The following is a 24802-nucleotide window of genomic DNA, read 5'->3' as shown; positions in this document are numbered from 1 at the left end:
TCGTGCTTATCCTTATCCCGAGTTGACTACTCCATTAAGCGTGGGCGCACTTTGTCAATTTTGCAGAAACGTCCTTGTAATCTTCCTTTTTGCTGAATATGCAATAAAATCACATAATTAGGAATATTTTGGCTTAAAAAGGAAGATTAAATTGCTATAAAATCATTATAATTGCAGAGTTATCATTAGTTGATTTACATTGATGTGGTTCATGCACAGAATTATTTCAGATGTTATGAAATGCCTTGGCGACAATGAAAAGCAAATGCGAGAGTGCACTTTGTTTACTTTAGACTCTTGGCTTGCTGCTGGCCATCTTGACAAAAAGGTGAACAGTAGTTCACTTCAGAATTTCTTTTTCCTCGCATCCTTGTTTCATGTATTGTTAACCTTGTTGCTTTTTCTTCCCTATAGGTCCCTTATGTAACTGCTGCTCTCAAGGACACTAAGTTTGGTGGGTAAGGGCGCAACGATCCTTTTGACTGGTTGTCAAGACAACTTGCTGGACTGTCCGATTTTGATTTTCCTGATGCTATACATCTGCTAAAACCCTATACATCTGGTATGACGGTATTTTCTCCAGCAAAGTTAAACTTGCCCTCTAGAGTTTTCACTGGTTTGCATGCACCTCTGTTTCAATTTTCTCATGATATTTTATGGTTAACTTTCCCCAGATAAATCAGCACATGTTCGTAAAGCTGCTGAAGCATGCTTTAATGAGAAATATTCAGGGTATGTGGACTCGAAATGGCATGTAAGCAGCAAAGTTCTGAAGCTTTGTTAGAGATTTCTTGAATTCCCTAGGGTTGTTATTGTTGTGGAACAATTGAAACTCTATAGGGTTTTCAGGTAATTCTATTTTGTGCCCTAACTCGAGTAAACTCCTATTGAAAAGATGAAAGGGTTTTTCTGTCTTGCAAATCTGAATTTCATGGCTGCATGTTGGTTCGCAGAAAACTTCGAATCTGATAGATTGATTTCAGCAGCCATAACATCCAAAACCATCTCAAAGGTTGGAAAATCAAATGCTTATGGTGATCGTGCATTTTCATCAAGGCAAGGGAAAACAGTTGCATGTTGTTCACTACGTTTTCATGTGGATTGCTTAATTTTTGAATCATGGCATATATTTTGATCAATATATCTTGTTCCTGTAGAGAGGTGGTCCTACCAAAGGAGCAAGACAAGATTGATCGTGTCTGTTCACGACATCAACAGTCAGTCAAATGCTTTTCTGAATGTGAAGGACTCAAACAAGGTATGATAAATTCGGCACTTGACATACAAGGTATGACTTTTTTTTGGTTGTTATGCTTGATGTTTTTTTTTTTGTTTAATTTTGTGGCATTGATGTCTTCTGGTTCTCTTTTCCTTTTGATTGATCGTTATTGTGGGTTTTTCTGATTGGGTTGTTATCTGTTGGGTTTATTCAGAATATTTACGTGTTTGTGCGTTTGGTGTTCTAATTGTTTTATTTTTTGTATTGTATGGTTGTGTGGGTTTGTTTTGTTTATGTGATTTATCGTGGGTTTTGGTGTAGTTTGTCTTAATTTTTCAAACTTGTTTCTTGGATTTGATCGTTTATTTCTAATTAGTTTGTGATTGTGGAATGTTGTTTGTGTTATGATTCTTGAATTTTTAGTTTCTTGAAAATTTGTTTTAATTTTGTCTTGTAATTAATTTTGTGATTGTGGGTTTTTTCCTCACCTGTTCTGTGATTAGTGAGATTTTATCCTAATTATTTATGTGATTGTGCTGTTTGTGTTCTCATTGTATTTGTGGTGCTTGTAGTATAATTTGACCTGTGATTGTGGTTTGTCTTTGTGATTAAGTGTGATTGTGGATTTTTTTTATGACTGTTGTGTGATTTCTGGATTTTTATTGTTTATGTGATTGTTTGTATTGTGATTATTTGATTGTTTTTGTGAGATTGATTTTGGTGTAGTTTGTCTTAATTTTTCGAACTTGTTTGTTGGATTTGATCGTTTGTTTCTAATTAGTTTGTGATTGTGGATTGTTTTTGTGAGATTGATTTTGGTGTATTTTGTCTTAATTTTTCGAACTTGTTTGTTGCATTTGATAGTTTGTTTCTAATTAGTTTGTGATTGTGGACTGTTGTTTGTGATGCTCCATGTTTTTTATCGGTTATGATTGTTGGATTTTTATGTTCTTGAGTAATTAGTTTTGTAACTGTGGACTTGTGGTGCAAATGATGTGATGTTCCAATATTTGGCTAGTTTTCTGCGTGTTTGATTCATTTGATGTTCTAATGGAATTTCAGTAATAAGTTTGTGATTGTGGGTTTTTTTTCTCATTGATTGTCGTGTGATTAGTGGGATTTTATTCTAATTGTTTATGTGATTTTGCTGTTTGTGTTCTCATTGTATTTGTGCTACTTGTTATGTAATTTGACGTGTGATTGTGGTTTGTCTTTTTGATTGAGTGTGATTGTGGGTTTTTTTTGATGACTCTTGTGTGATTTCTGGATTTTTATTGTTCATGTGACTGTTTGTATTATGATTATTTGGTTGTTTTTGTTTGTGGGTTTGTTAAGTTTCTTGATTTGTTGTGGGCTTTGGTGCAATTTGACTTAATTGTTTGAACTTATTTCTCATATTAGATCTTTTATCTTCTAATTAGTTTATGTGATTATCGGTCGTTTGTGATTGTTTTTGTGATTGTGGTTTGTCTTCTAACTCTTTTTGTCATCGTTAGTTTGTCTTATTCATTTTTTAGGGTTGATATAGTCTGATTGATGTTCCAATATTTGGTTAGTTTTCCGGGCGTTTGATTCTTTTGATGTTCTAATGGAATTTTAGTAATTAGTTTTCTGATTGTGGGTTTCTTTCTCATTGATTGCTCTGTAATTAGTGAGATTTTATTCTAATCGTTTATGTGATTTTGCTGCTTGTGTTCACATTGTATTTTGTGGTGCTTGTAGTGTAATTTGACTTGTGATTGTGGTTTGTCTTTGTGATTGACTGTGATTGTGGGTTTTATTTATGACTGTTGTGTAATTTCTGGATTTTTATTGTTTATGTGATTGTTTGTATTGTGATGATTTGATTGTTTTAGGTGTAGTTTGTCTTAATTTTTCGAACTTGTTTCTTGGATTTTATCGTTTGTTTCTAATTAGTTTGTGACTGTAGAATGTTGTTTGTGATTCTCCATGTATTTTATCGGTTATGATTCTTGAATTTTTTAGTTTCTTGAAAATTTGTTCTAATTTTGTTTTGTAATTAATTTTGTAATTGATTTTGTTTTGTTATTAATTTTGTAATTGTGGCTTGTGGTGCAACTCGTATGATATTTAAATTAGTTTCTTGGTCATTTCTTTGTGATTGTCATTATTAATTTTTTTGGGTTAATATAGTGTGATTGATTTTCCAATATTTGGTTAGTTTTCTGGGTGTGATTCTTTTGTATTCTAATGGTATTTCAGTAATTAGTTTTGTGATTGTGGGTTTTTTTTTCTCATTGATTGTTCTGTGATTAGTGAGATTTTATTCTAAATGTTAATGTGATTGTGTTCTCATTGTATTTGTGCTGCTTGTAGTGTAATTTGACTTGTGATTGTGGTTCGTCTTTCTGATTGACTGTGATTGTGGGTTATTTTATGACTCTTGTGTGATTTCTGGATTTTTATTGTTTATGTGACTGATTGTATTGTGAATATTTGATTGTTTTTGTTTGTGGGTTTGTTAAGTTTCTTGATTTGTTGTGGGCTTTGGTGCAATTTGACTTAATTGTTCGAACTTGTTTCTTGGATTAGATCTTTTATCTTCTAATTAGTTTATGTGGTTATCGGTTGTTTGTGATTGTTTTTGTGATTGTGGTTTGTCTTCTAATTCTTTTTGTCATCATGAGTTTGTCTTATGAATGTTCGTGACTGTTGGTTTTTTGTAATTGACTGTTCTGTAACATTTTGGAATTTTATTCTGATTGAGGTTTCTTTTGTTTTTGTGGGTGTTGTGCAATTTGACGTAATTATTGGAACTTGGTTTTTGGATTTGATCTTTTGTTTCTAGTTAGATTGTAATTGTTGGTGGTGGTTTGTGATTCTTGATCGTTTCTTGTTGGTAACGATTTTTGAGTTTTCCGTTTCTTGATTCTATTGTTAAATCCACCTCTCAGTCCCTGATGCGTCCTGTGTTCATCACTATCAGGTTTTGTCTATGCCCATGTAATTTCAGCACTTCTAGGTACTTGGATTTAAGCTCTTTTGAAAATGCGCTTTTCTTGTTCTTCACTTTGTGTACATTTTATAATCGAACCTAGCATCATGGTCATGCTCTTTGATGGAATTTGGAGCTCTGTCTCCTAATGTGCCAAAAGGAGAAATTTCAAAACAATTCACCTTTTCTGCTAATGGTGCAAATCTTTCTAACTCTGTGCCACAACTCCTTGCATTTATATTTATTTTATCTGAAAAAAAAGAGCCTATTTTAGCACAACTCCTTTCACTTTGGAGATAGCAAGGTTATTAATTTTGTAGTATTATGTGGCTGTTTTTTTCTTCAGATACTTGCACATTGTATTATCCCAAATGAGTGCGGAACCAATTCATGGGAAAGCTAAATATTGGATTAAAGGTAAATTTAGTGCTAATTTCAGATACAACAATATGAATTTCTCTTTTCCTTAATTGAATTCTCATAAAATTTATTGCATTTTCCTCAAACTGTATGGACTTCTGTGAAGCTAGAAACAACATTGTTTGGAACATGAACCTTAATGGGTAGAAAAACTCGTTTTAACTTGTTTGCATGCTTCCAGGATAGTTATTTGGAGCTCTTAAAAGTCATTTACACGACACCAACAAAAATTGGATGATAGCAACATTGTTTACAATTGGTGCTCTTACATCTGCAATGAGACAACCGGTTGAGGAGTCAAGCAAGGTTCATTTTTTCTAAGAAATAGTTTTCATTTTGTCTCTGTTTAAGTTTGGTTAGTTGATTTACATTGATGTGGTTCATGCACAGAATTCTTTCAGATGTTATGAAATGCCTTGGCGACAATGAAAAGCAAATGCGAGAGTGCACTTTGATTACTTTAGACTCTTGGCTTGCTGCTGGCCATCTTGACAAAAAGGTGAACAGTAGTTCACTTCAGAATTTCTTTTTCCTCACATCCTTGTTGTTTCATGTATTGTTAACCTTGTTGCTTTTTCTTCCCTATAGGTCCCTTATGTAACTGCTGCTCTCAAGGACACTAAGTTTGGTGGGTAAGGGCGCAACGATCCTTTTGACTGGTTGTCAAGACAACTTTCTGGACTGTCCGATTTTGATTTTCCTGATGCTATACATCTGCTAAAACCCTATACATCTGGTATGACGGTATTTTCTCCAGCAAAGTTAAACTTGCCCTCTAGAGTTTTCACTGGTTTGCATGCACCTCTGTTTCAATTTTCTCATGATATTTTATGGTTAACTTTCCCCAGATAAATCAGCACATGTTCGTAAAGCTGCTGAAGCATGCTTTAATGAGAAATATTCAGGGTTTGTGGACTCGAAATGGCATGTAAGCAGCAAAGTTCTGAAGCTTTGTTAGAGATTTCTTGAATTCCCTAGGGATCATAATTTGATCTAATTTGTTCCTCTTGTAGGTGACAAAAAATTTGAAAAATGTACAAGGTTCTGCTTTTGCTATTGTTATTGTTGTGGAACAATTGAAACTCTATAGGGTTTTCAGGTAATTCTATTTTGTGCCCTAACTCGAGAAAACTCGTATTGAAAAGATGAAAGGGTTTTTTTGTCTTGCAAATCTGAATTTCATGGCTGCATGTTGGTTCGCAGAAAACTTCGAATCTGGTAGATTGATTTCAGCAGCCATAACATCCAAAACCATCTCAAAGGTTGGAAAATCAAATGCTTATGGTGATCGTGCATTTTCATCAAGGCAAGGGAAAACAGTTGCATGTTGTTCACTACGTTTTCATGTGGATTGCTTAATTTTTGAATCATGGCATATATTTTGATCAATATATCTTGTTCCTGTAGAGAGGTGGTCCTACCAAAGGAGCAAGACAAGATTGATCGTGTCTGTTCACGACATCAACAGTCAGTCAAATGCTTTTCTGAATGTGAAGGACTCAAACAAGGTACGATAAATTCGGCACTTGACATACAAGGTATGACTTTTTTTTGGTTGTTATGCTTGATGTTTTTTTTTTGTTTAATTTTGTGGCATTGATGTCTTCTGGTTCTCTTTTCCTTTTGATTGTTCGTGATCGTGGGTTTTTCTGATTGGGTTGTTATTTGTTGGGTTTATTCAGAATATTTACGTGTTTGTGCGTTTGGTGTTCTAATTGTTTTTTTTTTTTGTATTGTATGGTTGTGTGGGTTTGTTTTGTTTCCATGATTTATTGTGGGTTTTGGTGTAGTTTATCTTAATTTTTCAAACTTGTTTCTTGGATTTGATCGTTTATGTCTAATTAGTTTGTGATTGTGGAATGTTGTTTGTGTTATGATTCTTGAATTTTTAGTTTCTTGAAAATTTGTTTTAATTTTGTCTTGTAATTAATTTTGTGATTGTGGGTTTTTTCCTCATTGACTGTTGTGTGATTAGTGAGATTTTATCCTAATTATTTATGTGATTGTGCTGTTTGTGTTCTCATTGTAATTGTGGTGCTTGTAGTATAATTTGACCTGTGATTGTGGTTTGTCTTTGTGATTAAGTGTGATTGTGGATTTTTTTTATGACTGTTGTGTGCTTTCTGGATTTTTATTGTTTCTGTGATTGTTTGTATTGTGATTATTTGATTGTTTTTGTGAGATTGATTTTGGTGTAGTTTGTCTTAATTTTTCGAACTTGTTTGTTGGATTTGATCATTTGTTTCTCATTAGTTTGTGATTGTGGATTGTTTTTGTGAGATTGATTTTGGTGTAGTTTGTCTTAATTTTTCGAACTTGTTTGTTGGATTTGATAGTTTGTTTCTAATTAGTTTGTGATTGTGGAATGCTGTTTGTGATTCTCCATGTTTTTTATCGGTTATGATTGTTGGATTTTTAGTTTATTGAGTAATTAGTTTTGTAACTGTGGACTTGTGGTGCAACTGATGTGATGTTCCAATATTTGGCTAGTTTTCTGGGTGTTTGATTTATTTGATGTTCTAATGGAATTTCAGTAATTAGTTTGTGATTGTGGGTTTTTTTCTCATTGATTGTTGTGTGATTAGTGGGATTTTATTCTAATTGTTTATGTGATTTTGCTGTTTGTGTTCTCATTGTATTTGTGCTGCTTGTTGTGTAATTTGACGTGTGATTGTGGTTTGCCTTTCTCATTGAGTGTGATTGTGGGTTTTTTTTATGACTTTTGTGTGATTTCTGGATTTTTATTGTTCATGTGACTGTTTGTATTATGATTATTTGGTTGTTTTTGTTTGTGGGTTTGTTAAGTTTCTTGATTTGTTGTGGGCTTTGGTGCAATTTGACTTAATTGTTCGAACTTATTTCTCGTATTAGATCTTTTATCTTCTAATTAGTTTATGTGATTATCGGTCGTTTGTGATTGTTTTTGTGATTGTGGTTTGTCTTCTAATTCTTTTTGTCATCGTTAGTTTGTCTTATTCATTTTTTAGGGTTGATATAGTCTGATTGATGTTCCAATATTTGGTTAGTTTTCCGGGCGTTTGATTCTTTTGATGTTCTAATGGAATTTTAGTAATTAGTTTTCTGATTGTGGGTTTCTTTCTCATTGATTGCTCTGTAATTAGTGAGATTTTATTCTAATCGTTTATGTGATTTTGCTGCTTGTGTTCACATTGTATTTTGTGGTGCTTGTAGTGTAATTTGACTTGTGATTGTGGTTTGTCTTTGTGATTGACTGTGATTGTGGGTTTTATTTATGACTGTTGTGTAATTTCTGGATTTTTATTGTTTATGTGATTGTTTGTATTGTGATGATTTGATTGTTTTTTAGGTGTAGTTTGTCTTAATTTTTCGAACTTGTTTCTTGGATTTTATCGTTTGTTTCTAATTAGTTTGTGACTGTAGAATGTTGTTTGTGATTCTCCATGTATTTTATAGTTTATGATTCTTGAATTTTTTAGTTTCTTGAAAATTTGTTCTAATTTTGTTTTGTAATTAATTTTGTAATTGTGGCTTGTGGTGCAACTCGTATGATATTTGAATTAGTTTCTTGGTCATTTCTTTGTGATTGTCATTGTTAATTTTTTTGGGTTAATATAGTGTGATTGATTTTCCAATATTTGGTTAGTTTTCTGGGTGTGATTCTTTTGATATTCTAATGGTATTTCAGTAATTAGTTTTGTGATTGTGGGTTTTTTTTTCTCATTGATTGTTCTGTGATTAGTGAGATTTTATTCTAATTGTTAATGTGATTGTGTTCTCATTGTATTTGTGCTGCTTGTAGTGTAATTTGACTTGTGATTGTGGTTCGTCTTTCTGATTGACTGTGATTGTGGGTTTATTTATGACTCTTATGTGATTTCTGGATTTTTATTGTTTATGTGACTCATTGTATTGTGAATATTTGATTGTTTTTGTTTGTGGGTTTGTTAAGTTTCTTGATTTGTTGGGGTTTTGGTGCAATTTGACTTAATTGTTCGAACTTGTTTCTTGGATTAGATCTTTCATCTTCTAATTAGTTTATGTGGTTATCGGTTGTTTGTGATTGTTTTTGTGATTGTGGTTTGTCTTCTAATTCTTTTTGTCATCATGAGTTTGTCTTATGATTGTTCGTGACTATTGGTTTTTTGTAATTGACTGTTCTGTAACATTTTGGAATTTTATTCTGATTGAGGTTTCTTTTGTTTTTGTGGGTGTTGTGCAATTTGACATAATTATTGGAACTTGGTTTTTGGATTTGATCTTTTGTTTCTAGTTAGATTGTAATTGTTGGTGGTGGTTTGTGATTCTTGATCGTTTCTTGTTGGTAACGATTTTTGAGTTTTCCGTGATTCTATTCTATTGTTAAATCCACCTCTCAGTCCCTGATGCGTCCTGTGTTCATCACTATCAGGTTTTGTCTATGCCCATGTAATTTCAGCACTTCTAGATACTTGGATTTAAGCTCTTTTGAAAATGCGCTTTTCTTGTTCTTCACTTTGTGTACATTTTATAATCGAACCTAGCATCATGGTCATGCTCTTTGATGGAATTTGGAGCTCTGTCTCCTAATGTGCCAAAAGGAGAAATTTCAAAACAATTCACCTTTTCTGCTAATGGTGCAAATCTTTTTAACTCTATGCCACAACTCCTTGCATTTATATTTATTTTATCTGAAAAAAAGAGCCTATTTTAGCACAACTCCTTTCACTTTGGAGATAGCAAGGTTATTAATTTTGCAGTATTATGTGGCTGTTTTTTTCTTCAGATACTTGCACATTGTATTATCCCAAATGATTGCGGAACCAATTTATGGGAAAGCTAAATATTGGATTAAAGGTAAATTTAGTGCTAATTTCAGGTACAACAATATGAATTTCTCTTTTCCTTAATTGAATTCTCATAAAATTTATTGCATATTCCTCAAACTGTATGGACTTCTGTGAAGCTAGAAACAACATTGTTTGGAACATGAACCTTAATGGGTAGGAAAACTCGTTTTAACTTGTTTGCATGCTTCCAGGATAGTTATTTGGAGCTCTTAAAAGTCATTTACACGACACCAACAAAAAATGGATGATAGCAACATTGTTTACAATTGGTGCTCTCACATCTGCAATGAGACAACCGGTTGAGGAGTCAAGCAAGGTTCATTTTTCTCAGAAATAGTCTATTTTCATTTTGTCTCTGTTTAAGTTTGGTTAGTTGATTTACATTGATGTGGTTCATGCACAGAATTCTTTCAGATGTTATGAAATGCCTTGGCGACAATGAAAAGCAAATGCGAGAGTGCACTTTGTTTACTTTAGACTCTTGGCTTGTTGCTGGCCATCTTGACAAAAAGGTGAACAGTAGTTCACTTCAGAATTTCTTTTTCCTCGCATCCTTGTTTCATGTATTGTTAACCTTGTTGCTTTTTCTTCCCTATAGGTCCCTTATGTAACTGCTGTTCTCAAGGACAGTAAGTTTGGTGGGTAAGGGCGCAACGATCCTTTTGACTGGTTGTCAAGACAACTTGCTGGACTGTCCGATTTTGATTTTCCTCTAAAACCCTATACATCTGGTATGACGGTATTTTCTCCAGCAAAGTTAAACTTGTCCTCTAGAGTTTTCACTGGTTGGCATGCACCTCTGTTTCAATTTTCTCATGATATTTTATGGTTAACTTTCCACAGATGAATCAGCACATGTTCGTAAAGCTGCTGAAGCATGCTTTAATGAGAAATATTCAGGGTTTGTGGACTCGAAATGGCATGTAAGCAGCAAAGTTCTGAAGCTTTGTTAGAGATTTCTAGAATTCCCTAGGGATCATAATTTGATCTAATTTGTTCCTCTTGTAGGTGACAAAAAATTTGAAAAATGTACAAGGTTCTGCTTTAGCTATTGTTATTGTTGTGGAACAATTGAAACTCTATAGGGTTTTCAGGTAATTCTATTTTGTGCCCTAACTCGAGAAAACTCGTATTGAAAAGATGAAAGGGTTTTTTTGTCTTGCAAATCTGAATTTCATGGCTGCATGTTGGTTCGCAGAAAACTTCGAATCTGGTAGATTGATTTCAGCAGCCATAACATCCAAAACCATCTCAAAGGTTGGAAAATCAAATGCTTATGGTGATCGTGCATTTTCATCAAGGCAAGGGAAAACAGTTGCATGTTGTTCACTACGTTTTCATGTGGATTGCTTAATTTTTGAATCATGGCATATATTTTGATCAATATATCTTGTTCCTGTAGAGAGGTGGTCCTACCAAAGGAGCAAGACAAGATTGATCGTGTCTGTTCACGACATCAACAGTCAGTCAAATGCTTTTCTGAATGTGAAGGACTCAAACAAGGTACGATAAATTCGGCACTTGACATACAAGGTATGACTTTTTTTTGGTTGTTATGCTTGATGTTTTTTTTTTTGTTTAATTTTGTGGCATTGATGTCTTCTGGTTCTCTTTTCCTTTTGATTGTTCGTGATCGTGGGTTTTTCTGATTGGGTTGTTGTTTGTTGGGTTTATTCAGATTATTTACGTGTTTGTGCCTTTGGTGTGACATTTTTTTGGTTGTTATGCTTGATGTTTTTTTTTTGTTTAATTTTGTGGCATTAATGTCTTCTGATTCTTTTTTCCTTTTGATTGTTCGTGATTGTGGGTTTTTCTGATTGGTTTGTTATTTGTTGGGTTTATTCAGAATATTTACGTGTTTGTGCGTTTGGTGTTCTAATTGTTTTTTTTTTGTATTGTATGGTTGTGTGGGTTTGTTTTGTTTCTGTGATTTATTGTGGGTTTTGGTGTAGTTTGTCTTAATTTTTAAAACTTGTTTCTTGGATTTGATCGTTTTTTTCTAATTAGTTTGTGATTGTGGAATGTTGTTTGTGTTATGATTCTTGAATTTTTAGTTTCTTGAAAATTTGTTTTAATTTTGTCTTGTAATTAATTTTGTGATTGTGGGTTTTTTCCTCATTGACTGTTCTGTGATTAGTGAGATTTTATCCTAATTATTTATGTTATTGTGCTGTTTGTGTTCTCATTGTATTTGTGGTGCTTGTAGTATAATTTGACGTGTGATTTGTCTTTGTGATTAACTGTGATTGTGGATTTTTTTTATGACTGTTGTGTGATTTCTGGATTTTTATTGTTTATGTGATTGTTTGTATTGTGATTATTTGATTGTTTTTGTGAGATTGATTTTGGTGTAGTTTGTGTTAATTTTTCGAACTTGTTTGTTGAATTTGATCGTTTGTTTCTAATTAGTTTGTGATTGTGGATTGTTTTTGTGAGATTGATTTTGTTGTATTTTGTCTTAATTTTTCGAACTTGTTTGTTGCATTTGATAGTTTGTTTCTAATTAGTTTGTGATTGTGGATTGTTGTTTGTGATGCTCCATGTTTTTTATCGGTTATGATTGTTGGATTTTTAGTTTCTTGAGTAATTAGTTTTGTAACTGTGGACTTGTGGTGCAAATGATGTGATGTTCCAATATTTGGCTAGTTTTCTGCGTGTTTGATTCATTTGATGTTCTAATGGAATTTCAGTAATAAGTTTGTGATTGTGGGTTTTTTTTCTCATTGATTGTTGTGTGATTAGTGGGATTTTATTCTAATTGTTTATGTGATTTTGCTGTTTGTGTTCTCATTGTATTTGTGCTACTTGTTATGTAATTTGACGTGTGATTGTGGTTTGTCTTTCTGATTGAGTGTGATTGTGGGTTTTTTTTTATGACTCTTGTGTGATTTCTGGATTTTTATTGTTCATGTGACTGTTTGTATTATGATTATTTGGTTGATTTTGTTTGTGGGTTTGTTAAGTTTCTTGATTTGTTGTGGGCTTTGGTGCAATTTGACTTAATTGTTCGAACTTATTTCTCGTATTAGATCTTTTATCTTCTAATTAGTTTATGTGATTATCGGTTGTTTGTGATTGTTTTTGTGATTGTGGTTTGTCTTCTAATTCTTTTTGTCATCGTTAGTTTGTCTTATTCATTTTTTAGGGTTGATATAGTCTGATTGATGTTCCAATATTTGGTTAGTTTTCCGGGCGTTTGATTCTTTTGATGTTCTAATGGAATTTTAGTAATTAGTTTTGTGATTGTGAGTTTCTTTCTCATTGATTGCTCTGTAATTAGTGAGATTTTATTCTAATCGTTTATGTGATTTTGCTGCTTGTGTTCACATTGTATTTTGTGGTGCTTGTAGTGTAATTTGACTTGTGATTATGGTTTGTCTTTGTGATTGACTGTGATTGTGGGTTTTATTTATGACTGTTGTGTAATTTCTGGATTTTTATTGTTTATGTGATTGTTTGTATTGTGATTATTTGATTGTTTTTGGTGTAGTTTGTCTTAATTTTTCGAACTTGTTTCTTGGATTTTATAGTTTGTTTCTAATTAGTTTGTGACTGTAGAATGTTGTTTGTGATTCTCCATGTATTTTATCGGTTATGATTCTTGAATTTTTTAGTTTCTTGAAAATTTGTTCTAATTTTGTTTTGTTATTAATTTTGTAATTGTGGCTTGTGGTGCAACTCGTATGATATTTAAATTAGTTTCTTGGTCATTTCTTTGTGATTGTCATTATTAATTTTTTTGGGTTAATATAGTGTGATTGATTTTCCAATATTTGGTTAGTTTTCTGGGTGTGATTCTTTTGTATTGGGTTTTTTTTTCTCATTGATTGTTCTGTGATTAGTGAGATTTTATTCTAATTGTTAATGTGATTGTGTTTCTCATTGTATTTGTGCTGCTTGTAGTGTAATTTGACTTGTGATTGTGGTTCGTCTTTTTGATTGACTGTGATTGTGGGTTTTTTTATGACTCTTGTGTGATTTCTGGATTTTTATTGTTTATGTGACTGATTGTATTGTGAATATTTGATTGTTTTTGTTTGTGGGTTTGTTAAGTTTTTTGATTTGTTGTGGGCTTTGGTGCAATTTGACTTAATTGTTCGAACTTGTTTCTTGGATTAGATCTTTTATCTTCTAATTAGTTTATGTGGTTATCGGTTGTTTGTGATTGTTTTTGTGATTGTGGTTTGTCTTCTAATTCTTTTTGTCATCATGAGTTTGTCTTATGATTGTTCGTGACTGTTGGTTTTTTGTAATTGACTGTTCTGTAACATTTTGGAATTTTATTCTGATTGAGGTTTCTTTTGTTTTTATGGGTGTTGTGCAATTTGACGTAATTATTGGAACTTGGTTTTTGGATTTGATCTTTTGTTTCTAGTTAGATTGTAATTGTTGGTGGTGGTTTGTGATTCTTGATCGTTTCTTGTTGGTAACGATTTTTGAGTTTTCCGTTTCTTGATTCTATTGTTAAATCCACCTCTCAGTCCCTGATGCGTCCTGTGTTCATCACTATCAGGTTTTGTCTATGCCCATGTAATTTCAGCACTTCTAGATACTTGGATTTAAGCTCTCTTGAAAATGCGCTTTTCTTGTTCTTCACTTTGTGTACATTTTATAATCGAACCTAGCATCATGGTCATGCTCTTTGATGGAATTTGGAGCTCTGTCTCCTAATGTGCCAAAAGGAGAAATTTCAAAACAATTCACCTTTTCTGCTAATGGTGCAAATCTTTTTAACTCTATGCCACAACTCCTTGCATTTATATTTATTTTATCTGAAAAAAAGAGCCTATTTTAGCACAACTCCTTTCACTTTGGAGATAGCAAGGTTATTAATTTTGCAGTATTATGTGGCTGTTTTTTTCTTCAGATACTTGCACATTGTATTATCCCAAATGAGTGCGGAACCAATTCATGGGAAAGCTAAATATTGGATTAAAGGTAAATTTAGTGCTAATTTCAGATACAACAATATGAATTTCTCTTTTCCTTAATTGAATTCTCATAAAATTTATTGCATTTTCCTCAAACTGTATGGACTTCTGTGAAGCTAGAAACAACATTGTTTGGAACATGAACCTTAATGGGTAGAAAAACTCGTTTTAACTTGTTTGCATGCTTCCAGGATAGTTATTTGGAGCTCTTAAAAGTCATTTACACGACACCAACAAAAATTGGATGATAGCAACATTGTTTACAATTGGTGCTCTTACATCTGCAATGAGACAACCGGTTGAGGAGTCAAGCAAGGTTCATTTTTTCTCAGAAATAGTTTTCATTTTGTCTCTGTTTAAGTTTGGTTAGTTGATTTACATTGATGTGGTTCATGCACAGAATTCTTTCAGATGTTATGAAATGCCTTGGCGACAATGAAAAGCAAATGCGAGAGTGCACTTTGTTTACTTTAGACTCTTGGCTTGCTGCTGGCCATCTTGACAAAAAGGTGAACAGTAGTTCACTTCAGAATTTCTTTTTCCTCGCATCCTTGTTTCATGTATTGTTAACCTTGTTGCTTTTTCTTCCCTATAGGTCCCTTATGTAACTGCTGCTCTCAAGGACACTAAGTTTGGTGGGTAAGGGCGCAACGATCCTTTTGACTGGTTGTCAAGACAACTAGCTGGACTGTCCGATTTTGATTTTCCTGATGCGATACATCTGCTGAAACTCTATACATCTGGTATGACGGTATTTTCTCCAGCAAAGTTAAACTTGTCTTCTAGAGTTTTCGCTGGTTGGCATGCAACTCTATTTCAATTTTATCATGATATTTTATGGTTAACTTTCCCCAGATAAATCAGCACATGTTCGTAAAGCTGCTGAAGCATGCTTTAATGAAATATTCAGGGTTTGTGGACACGAAATGGCATGTAAGCCGCAAAGTTCGCACTTGTTGGATTGGACTTGGGCCAGATTATCTGATGGGCCTAAACTTCCCAACGGTCATCTTCTTTCTGGTAGTGTTTGGGTTGAACTAAGGGAAATGAAAACGGGCTGCTTCACATCGGGCCGCTGACAACATGCAAGATTGGTGGACTTTGACTTGTTACTTTGGACAGCCATTTTGTCTTAATTAAATTGAATTAAAGGGATAATTTAAGGTAAAAAATGTATTTCATATTTTTATTACATAATTTTTCAGCAGAACACATATTCCCATTAATTGTTGCCTGTCATATATTCCATCAAAATAACACTTAAATCAATCTATCCATCATTAATTTGTTTATTATGTCCTCCAAATAATTTATTCTGGCCCAAACTAGCGCTTATGTCTAAGGTTGGCAATATGGGTGGAGAGTCGTAGTTCGAGCCCAACCCATTTAATTCTAGATTAGAGTAGGTTTAACACTTCTTAATATAGATGTAATATAATTTATTTAAATAAATTTTATAAATTATGGGTCCTAAATGAGTTTCAATGTTTATGTTTCTATGAGTCACTCAAAAATATCTTTAATAATATAATAGAATTGATGGAATAATATTTATATGATCATGAGTTCTATATAAGTATTTTATTAAACTAGCAGTCCACATGATGCGTGGACAAATAAAAAAATCACGATAAAAAAAATATTATGGTAAATAATATTGTCACTTCTTGAAATTAGGTCAAAATACATAATATCTTATTTTTATAAAATCACAGCTACATCCCAAGAAGTTATAATTATAATTATAATTACACTCCTTATTTAAATGCAAAACTTACACAAACACCCCTTAAAAAATATTACACTACATCCCAAGAGGTGTAAATGTATTTTTTCCAAAATAATTAATATACATTAATTATTGTGTTTAAATTATGTATTTTGATTAATCTTAAATACATATATAGCCTCAAGTGAAACGATACAAATGCAGTGAGTTGAGAAAAAATAAAGAAGTTTGTGAAAAGAAAAAAAAGTGGTAAGGTGAAAGGAAAAATATAATTCTAATTGTAGGTAATGTGCATAAAAATACGTTGACCTAAAGAGGCTCAAACAATTCAAAAAGAAGAAAGAAACGAGAGGTCTGTAACATCCTAGGAGGCTCACATTATGTAGACGACCCGCTGAAAATTGACTAGGCTCATTCTAAGAGGGAAGCTCAGTACACCAGGTTCAACCCAAGAGGGAAGTCCAGTTTGGCCCAAGAAGGAGGCCTGGTATAAGGCCTACTGGACTTCAAACCTACCTTCTAAGCCCATCCAGAAAAAGAATAATGCTCCCAAGAAGTTGTACTCCTTGACCTAGAAAGAACTCCTTACAGAAGTAGGAGTTCTCATGTAAAATGAGTTATCCCCCAACAAAAGATATGCTACTCAAGTCGAGGAGGAAGATAAGATCGTGCCTTATCCCTAGATTCTTGCCTTCTTTTTCTGAAATGCAGCTCACAAACAGAGTCTCTACAAAGAGGGACTTCTTTTCTATAAATACAGGCAGCATCCCCCTAACAGACAAATTTTCAAGAAGCTGAAAATTGTCTTGCTATTTCGTTGTAACTCTCAACTCGTGCTTTTGCTATATTTTACTCACGAAATCTTTGTTTTTATTTCAATTTCTCATTTCAGCACCCTTCAACAGGGACACCTTCAGTCCACCAACAGGGATACGTTCAGTCCATCAATAGGGACACCTTCAATCCCTCTACGCTGACTCCCTCCAAAATTTGGAAAACCACTCTTTATTCTTACTATAGCATTCAAATTACACTCTTAGCACGATTTCTCTCACGAAATTACTTACTCTATCATGATTTTTCATTACATTTTATTTCTTATGATTATTTTTCTTCTAAATTCAATACTAACTTGGGCGTCGGAGTGGTAACGTTTTTTTTGCAGGTCCTTCCTTCAGGATTTGCATTCACTTTAGCTCAAGATTTGAGCATAGTTCATATCAATTGGTCCCGTACGTTTCTTGAACGCATCAATAGGTATATTAAATATAAAAAAGTCTGTGTGAAAAAAATATGGAGAATGAGTGAGAGAATTATGGAGTAGTGGGTTGAAAAAAAATAAATTAAAGGGTAAATTACTGTTCTGACCCAATTTTGTTTTAAGGGATAAAAAATAAATTAAGGGATAAATTAAATTAAGGAACCCAATTTTATTTTGTTTTGAAAAAAAATAAATTAAGGGATAAATTTGGGTATTAAAAAATTAGTACGATAATAGAGTTTTCTTTTATAATAGTGATGCGTGTAATTTTAGCATGGGTCTAATAGATTTGAACTTGAACGATGGGCCTGAATTACCTGAGAAAGAATTGGAAAAAGAGAGACCTACAAAATAAAGCATTAGCACTCTGACGCCCAAGTTAGTTGATTTGAAGAATAATGATTCTAAACAATAAAAAACGCTTAAAAGAATAAAGCATAATGATGGAAATAAGAATAAGTCGTGCTTGTCAAAGTAATCGAAACACAGCAAAGTGAGAGCCAAAGTTCTGTCTGATGAAGGTGTCGATGAATCCTTTTATTTATAGAGGAATATCTTCCTTCACTAAGGAACGATAGTGCCTCCTATTCCTGCGATGAATAGATAAAATTAGTTGAGATAAAACATGATCAAGTCTTCTTTTTTAGGGATCATGTTGTTGGAATTATTATTTAGGTGAGGGAGAGAGTCCGAGGGGGAAGAGAACTCCCAGTCCGCAAGGAGTCTGCTGAATGCAAGAGTCCGAGTTCTTGAGGGAAACCTTCTTGCCACGCCTACTCCATGATGGTCAAGGGGGCATACGTGGAGGGTCCAAGTGTATGCCACGTGGGTCAGAGAGTGACGTGTATGTAGGGGTAGGGCCAATTGTTGGTACTTCGTCCGCGATCATTGGGCTCTATGAGCCATGTTCCCTTCGTCGTAATAGCCGTGCTCAAAGAGTAGAGTATTGGGCCTTTTAACTCGTTCTTGGACTGTAACTCGTGAGCCATACCCATCATTCAGTCTCCCCACTCTAAGGAGGAGGGACGCCTTCAACTCCTTCGTAGAGTAGGAACCCTTGTCTTCTTCTTTCGAGAGGGGATCGTTCTATCAACTAGAGAGGGATACCTTTTTTTTTTTTTTTTTTTTTTGGGATTATTAACTCGAAAAATTATAGAGTGTACAATTGAAAAGCGGTAAACAAGGAGTACTTACTCCCTTTACAGTCAAAGAAAATTCTAATCTATGTGCAACATTAGTGATTAACACTAAAAAAATACAACACAACTCTATTGAGCCTAGAAAGCAAGTAGAATTGGCCTGTAGACATGCCCATCCCACTAGTACAACTCCGTAGTGCGCTCACCAATCTCTCCCCAATGCCCGATCTCAAGCTCACCGGCGAAGGTATGGAGTGCCCATTTTATCATGTCGGATAATGCCTCGCAGTACTCCCGTAATGTCCTCCTGATACATAACTCGAGTCAACTGGCGAGAAGCGGCATCCTTCGCAAGATGATCAGCCGCTCCATTAGCCTCTCGAAAAATATGTCGTACGTTCGATCCTAATTCTTGCTGGAGCTGCACAATGCGCATGATCAAATGCTGCACCTCCCATATCCCAGATGTCCTAGACCGTAAGAGTTGGAGAACAACTGTAGCATCCACCTCAACCACTATAGGTGCTAAACTGTGTGCTCGAGCTAGCTCTAAACCTCGCCAGACAGTAGTAAGCTCTGAGACCACACTAGTGGCTGTGCCCAAAGCAAACTGGTATGCCAAACGCACCTGTCCATCTGCATCCCGAATAATGCCTGCCGCTGCTGCCGGCCCGGGATTTCCGAGCGATGACCCATCCGAATTAAGTTTGAACCACGCCGGAGAGGGGGTACTCCAATGCACCACTCTGGGTGCCTGAGGCACTATCGGCCTGAAGCAGAATCCCATAGCCAATGCCCGGTGCAAGTCACCCTTCCATTGTATGCTCTTCATGATCCGAGCTGCATACAACGTGCGGAGGTGGCGCTGAACCTCCAATATGGTGCCCGTGGCTGTAAAATGTGCCCCATGATATTTTGCAGCATTGCGCTGCGTCCAAGTAGACCATAGGATCAAAAATGGGACCAAAGTGCGAATATGCAAATCCGAGTGAAACGGGGTAGAGTATCGCCAAACACGTAGAGCGCAAATCCGAGTGAAACGGGGTAGAGTATCGCCAAAAATGCACCAGATTAACCAGGTCCCCGGTTTCACACAGCTGAAGCCCAAAGACATTAGCAAAGTGCAGCCACACTTCCCGAACAACTTCCCCTTCTACAAAGAGATGAGAGATGCTCTCCTCTGCCTCGCAACATTGGCATTTTGATGCGAAACTAAAGCCCTTTCGCTTCATGCGTTCATCCACTGGGATCCAATCCTGGAAAAGCCGCCACAAAAAGACCGACACCGTTGGCCTCAAGGATCGGTGCCATATATCTGTAAAGAGTTGCCGCCGAGGAGACGCCACTCGAATGGCCTCCCATGCCGATGCTGTGGATAACGTCCCATTACTCGTCGCAGTCCACACAATTCTGTCCCTCTGTCCCGCTGCAATAGGAATTCGGCAGATAATATGCGCGATCTGTGGCGGGACTATCCTGAAAATTTTGGGAACATTCCATTCTCCCTCATGCCAGTAATAACATACCGGCTCCATAGTGTCAGGGGCCCCTCGAACGAGCTGGGCTAGAGGCTTCTCACCAAACCAATTATCATGCCAGAAAGATACTGCGCCTTGGCCCAAAGTCCAGAAGATTAGAGGTTCTGCCACATCCCTGATCCGACATAAGCGATGCCAAACAGAGGAATGATTGCGATTATACGGCACATGAGTAGGGTGAAGAGCCCTACAATAGCGATCATGCAAGTACTCGGACCACAAGGATGATTTAAGCCTAAATCGCCACCAAAGTTTCAACGAAAAAGCCCTAACATACTCCGCCAAACTCCGAATACCCAAACCACCTTCTGCTACTGGTTTACACATCTTATCCCATGAACACCAATGAATATGCCGGCGGCCATTATATGAGCCCCAAAAGAAACCATTGAATATGCGCTCAATGGTTATCAAGACAGATTTAGGTGGATGGATTACTTGAAGCAGATGTAAAGGCATAGCCTGCAACACACTTCGAATCAAGGCTAGCCTCCCTCCATGGGATAGATTCGTCATTGCCCACCCCTGTAGCATGTCACGTATTCTGGAAATGAGCGAATCAAACAAACATGCCTTCCGATTACCCTTGTATAGAGGGACACCCAAATATGTGACTGGGAGATATTTTAGCTGGTAACCCATAACGTATTGTACCTCTTGCAATTGTGACGATGGTACCTTTCGGCTCAGAATAAAAGAACTCTTTGCGCTATTTATCCGCTGTCCGGACACTCGCTCATATGCGTGGAGAAAATCACGGAGCAATTCCATGTGCTGCCTGCAGATGTTAGTAAAGATCATCATATCATCGGCATATGCTAGGTGAGATACCCGAACCCGACCCGGTGATTGGTAATACATCGTTGGGTGCGCCACAAAAAGCCTATTCAGTCCCTGAGATAAGTAATCTGCAGCAAGCACAAATAACGCCGGGGATAATGGATCCCCCTGCCGCAAGCCGCGTGTCGAATGAAAGAATCCAGCGTGCTCTCCATTCACTAGGACTGAGAACCAACAGTTTGATACAGCATTAGCCACCAAGTTAATCCAATGCTGCGGGAAACCCTTTAGTCGCAAGACTTGAAAGAGGAACTCCCAGTTAACCCGATCATAAGCCTTGGCCATATCAAGCTTAAAAATAACATTCGCCTCCGACCGGCGCGACTCCAATGAGTGAACTAATTCTTGCGCCAAAAGGACATTATCACTCAACAATCGTCCCGGGACAAACCCACTCTGGGATGGGGATAGCACCTTCGGCAAGACATGCCCAAGTCTGATAGACATTAACTTCGTGCAGATCTTATTCGTAACATTACATAAACTTATCGGCCGATACTCACTCCAAGAAACTAGGCTGGCGGTCTTTGGAATAAGAGAGATGGTAGTAGCTGTGAAACTCTTCGGCATAGCTATACCACGAAAAAACTCAGATACTGCACAGAAAACATCCTCTGAGACGAGATCCCAGCAGGTATGATAGAAAATCGCCCCAAATCCATCTGGTCCTGCAACACTCTCCGGCTCAATGCAGAAAACTGCCTCCTGAACCTCTGCCATCGTCGGCATGGCACACAAGAAACACCTGTCCTCATCTGTCAAGCCATCCTCTAGGCAATCTCGATCCATCTCGTCGGGAAACGCTGGCTCTGCGGATAGGAGCTGCTCAAAGAAAGAAGCCGTCGATCTCTTAATTTCTACCGGATCAGTTAAAACCTCGCCCTCATGCTATATCTCAAAGATCGTGCCACGAAACCTCCTCTTCTGAACTAAAGAGTGGAAGTATCTCGTGTTTCGCTCCCCATCTTTAGCCCATTTGATCCCGGCCTTTTGTTTCCAAAATGCCTCCTCTTGGGTCAACACCCGAACCAACACTGCCGAGCACCGACTCCGCTCCACAAGCGTGCGATCACAAGGATTAATATCATATGCCTCATCAGCCTCCTTGAGATCTCGCTCCGCCGCTGCAACCCTATCAAACACATTCCCAAAGACTGTTCTGTTCCATTCCTTCAGACAGTGCTTCAAGCGAGTCAATTTCTGCTGAAGGCGAACCATACCACTCCCGATCGTTGGGTATTGTCAATTCCGACGAACAACCTCAAGAAATCCCGGATGCGTGATCCACATGTGTTGAAACCGAAAAGATGATGCCTTTTGCGTCACAATAGTCTCTGCAACAACCAATAATCCACGATGATCCGATTATTTAAAAAGATATTTTACGAGCTTATAAATATTGGACTTTATTTTTTAAAAATAAGTTCTCAAATCGTTTGGATAAAATAAAATATTAAAGCTCATCAGATATTTTCATATTTTATAAAATATTAAGGTATTTGGCGTTATTAGATCTTTTATTGATAAAATGATCAAAAAGGACATGCTACTACTCGAATCAAAATAAAATTTTAATAAATAATTTCTTTTAAAAAATAATATATTATTACATAATTTTTGCAAGTCGGGTATTAACATAGATGTATAATTGATATTTTTTCTATCAATAACTATTTCTGGCCATAAAATTTATAATATTTTAAACCTATATTTTTTTAGTAATTTTTAAACCGAAAAGATGATGCCTTTTGCGTCACAATAGTCTCTGCAACAACCAATAATCCACGATGATCCGATTTGGAGAGCTCAAGATGAGTAACTTGTGTTTTCGAAAATACGTCCATCCAACTATCAGTCACCAGGACCCGATCTAGACGTTGCCGCAACCAACGACTATACCAGGTGTAAGGGCTCCCAGTATAACCGGCATCTGTAAGGGCACAGTCCGCAATCATGTCATGGAAATCAGACATTGCGATACCACTCGGGGCAGCGCCCCCCGACCGTTCCTCTGGGCAGAGGACAGTATTGAAATCCCCTCCCACAATCCAAGGCGAAGAGCCAACCGAAACCAACCGAAGGCCAGCCCAAAGATCTCGCCGCTCCACCATATCACATTTAGCATATATCGCTGTAACGAAAAACGGTTTCGGCCACTTATTTGATTCCAAATGGAGGTGCAGAAACTGCTCATGATCGATCAAAACCCGACACTGTACCTCCGGTCCCCAGAAAAACCATATTTGATTCACACAATTCGAAACCACCTCCTTAAATCCCAGCCGCCTCGCCATAAACCTTCCCTCAAGGGAGATCATAGGCTCCATGATCGCCAAGAAATCAAGGTGATGTTGTTTTCTGACCCGATTCAAGACCCTCTGTGTAGGATCATTTCCAATTCCCCGAACGTTCCAAAATAATCCTTTCATCGATCAAAGGAGAGTAGATCGTATAGTACTCCTCGTGACGATCCTACGGGGCGGGGAGACTGCCTTCCCACGATCTGGCGAAGCAGAATGATCTGTAGGTGCGTCTCCCATGGACCGACCTCGCCGATGGCGTGCCAACCTCCTAGAGACATCCTCCTCATCCATCTGAATAACGCCCTCCCCCGTCTGGCCTAAAGCCTCATCATCTGTCACTGCAGCACAGTTAGGCAACTCGTGATCTGATGTATTTACCACACAACCTGGCAGCTCGCAAGGCAAACTCGCTGTCTGGGATGCTGGCACAACACATGTATCTACCTGCTCATCGTCTGGCCTCGTGTCAGATGGACCAGACTCTCCCAACTCAGGAACCTTTGGCAGTACCTCCGGAACCGCCGTCTCCTTCCCATTCCTAGAATGGCGCTCATCTGTCAGTGTAGCATGTGAGTCAACCACTTTTGTGACATGACTATCTTTCACCATCCCATCATCCTCATCTTCCGGCAAGTGCACCACTTCATCCACCTCTGTTTTGGACTCGTCTTTTTGAGGTGCAGCTTCCTGCAATTCACCCTCCGCCTCCTTAGAGCCACTAGTACTAGCCCCAAGGCGAGACTGGGCCGCACCATCATCAAAAGCCACACGCTTACCTTTACGGCGATCTCTCAAATTCTTTTGAGCCCGCAATGCATCCAATTTCACCCGAAGATCCTCCTGATCAGGGATAGGCGGCGAAGAATCATCTTTATTAGCAGGCCTAACTGGTGGGGCCTTTGATCTGTGCTTCTCATAGCACTCATCTTCATCATGTCCTAAGTGCTTGCAAGCCCCACAATACTTAGGCAGTCGCTCGTAAATTACAGGCTGGATGATCACTTCTGTCCCAATCCCGAGCCCGATTTCCGTCTGTAGTGGCTCAAGTAAGTTAATCTCAACGCAAACCCGTGCCACACTAGGTCGTACCAAAGTCGCTGTAGATACATCCGTCCTGAGAGGTGTCCCCAGCAGATGGGCAATGCTAAATAATGCCTCCCGATCAAAAAACTGGATTGGCAACTCTGGCAAGCGAACCCACACTGGAACAATAGGCGACTCTTCCCTTGGATTAAATGTGGGTGTCCATTTAAAGACACGCATAGGAAATCCTTCTACAAACCAAGTAGATTTAATCCAGAGTTTAGTATAATCCTCCTCCAATGCAAATTTGATGAAGACATGCCGGACATTAATGGCCCCAACAGAGAAATCCCCACGAAATCCTTGGGCCAGCATCCAGCGTCGAAGATTTTGCATGGATGGATATCCATGCGAGAATTTCCCTACCAAGGCATAACGAAATGGTAGGGATAATCGAGAAATTTCATCGGACGAAAACCTCAGCACCTTCATTCCCTGATCCCGAGACAGAACACCCATCGGGCGGAATGAAGATGTCTCAAAAGATTGGCGTGGCGGTGGAGGACGCACAGCTGCACCAGCAACCGCATCACGATAAGACCGCATCGGGGGCGACAAACCCCCTGCCGTAGATA

The 24802-nt window shown here is 37.0% G+C and overlaps 1 protein-coding gene and 4 long non-coding RNA genes across 5 annotated transcripts in view; 4 read left to right on the top strand and 1 right to left on the bottom strand.

Annotated features, from left to right (window-relative positions):
* Nucleotides 1-732, top strand: part of LOC110012739 — a 3665-nt gene extending 2933 nt beyond the window's left edge. Inside the window, exons 3-5 of the long non-coding RNA XR_002287947.1 lie at nt 220-328; nt 415-562; nt 675-732. This is a non-coding gene — a long non-coding RNA (uncharacterized LOC110012739). The remainder of the gene's footprint in view (nt 1-219; nt 329-414; nt 563-674) is intronic.
* Nucleotides 1158-5901, top strand: LOC110012734. The gene is made up of 8 exons (XR_002287935.1): nt 1158-1258; nt 4522-4592; nt 4777-4901; nt 4986-5094; nt 5184-5331; nt 5444-5523; nt 5609-5694; nt 5799-5901. It is a non-coding gene; the product is annotated as an uncharacterized LOC110012734 (long non-coding RNA).
* On the top strand, nt 9060-10704 carry LOC110012687. The gene is made up of 7 exons (XR_002287898.1): nt 9060-9410; nt 9595-9719; nt 9807-9915; nt 10002-10134; nt 10247-10326; nt 10412-10497; nt 10602-10704. It is a non-coding gene; the product is annotated as an uncharacterized LOC110012687 (long non-coding RNA).
* LOC110012686 lies at nt 10806-15603 on the top strand. The gene is made up of 6 exons (XR_002287897.1): nt 10806-10906; nt 14271-14341; nt 14526-14650; nt 14735-14843; nt 14930-15077; nt 15190-15603. It is a non-coding gene; the product is annotated as an uncharacterized LOC110012686 (long non-coding RNA).
* LOC110012670 lies at nt 21727-23278 on the bottom strand. The gene is made up of 2 exons (XM_020697054.1): nt 22587-23278; nt 21727-22155 (listed from the first exon to the last, which is right to left on the bottom strand). Exons 1-2 carry the CDS (start codon nt 23268-23270, stop codon nt 22084-22086), a joined length of 756 nt encoding a protein of 251 aa, XP_020552713.1. The 5' UTR covers nt 23271-23278; the 3' UTR covers nt 21727-22083.

This window comes from Sesamum indicum, linkage group LG10 (genome assembly GCF_000512975.1).
Source record: "Sesamum indicum cultivar Zhongzhi No. 13 linkage group LG10, S_indicum_v1.0, whole genome shotgun sequence".
Classification (NCBI taxonomy): domain Eukaryota; kingdom Viridiplantae; phylum Streptophyta; class Magnoliopsida; order Lamiales; family Pedaliaceae; genus Sesamum; species Sesamum indicum.
The sequence above is the reverse complement of the archived record's forward strand: the minus strand, read 5'-3'. Positions and strand labels throughout refer to the sequence as shown.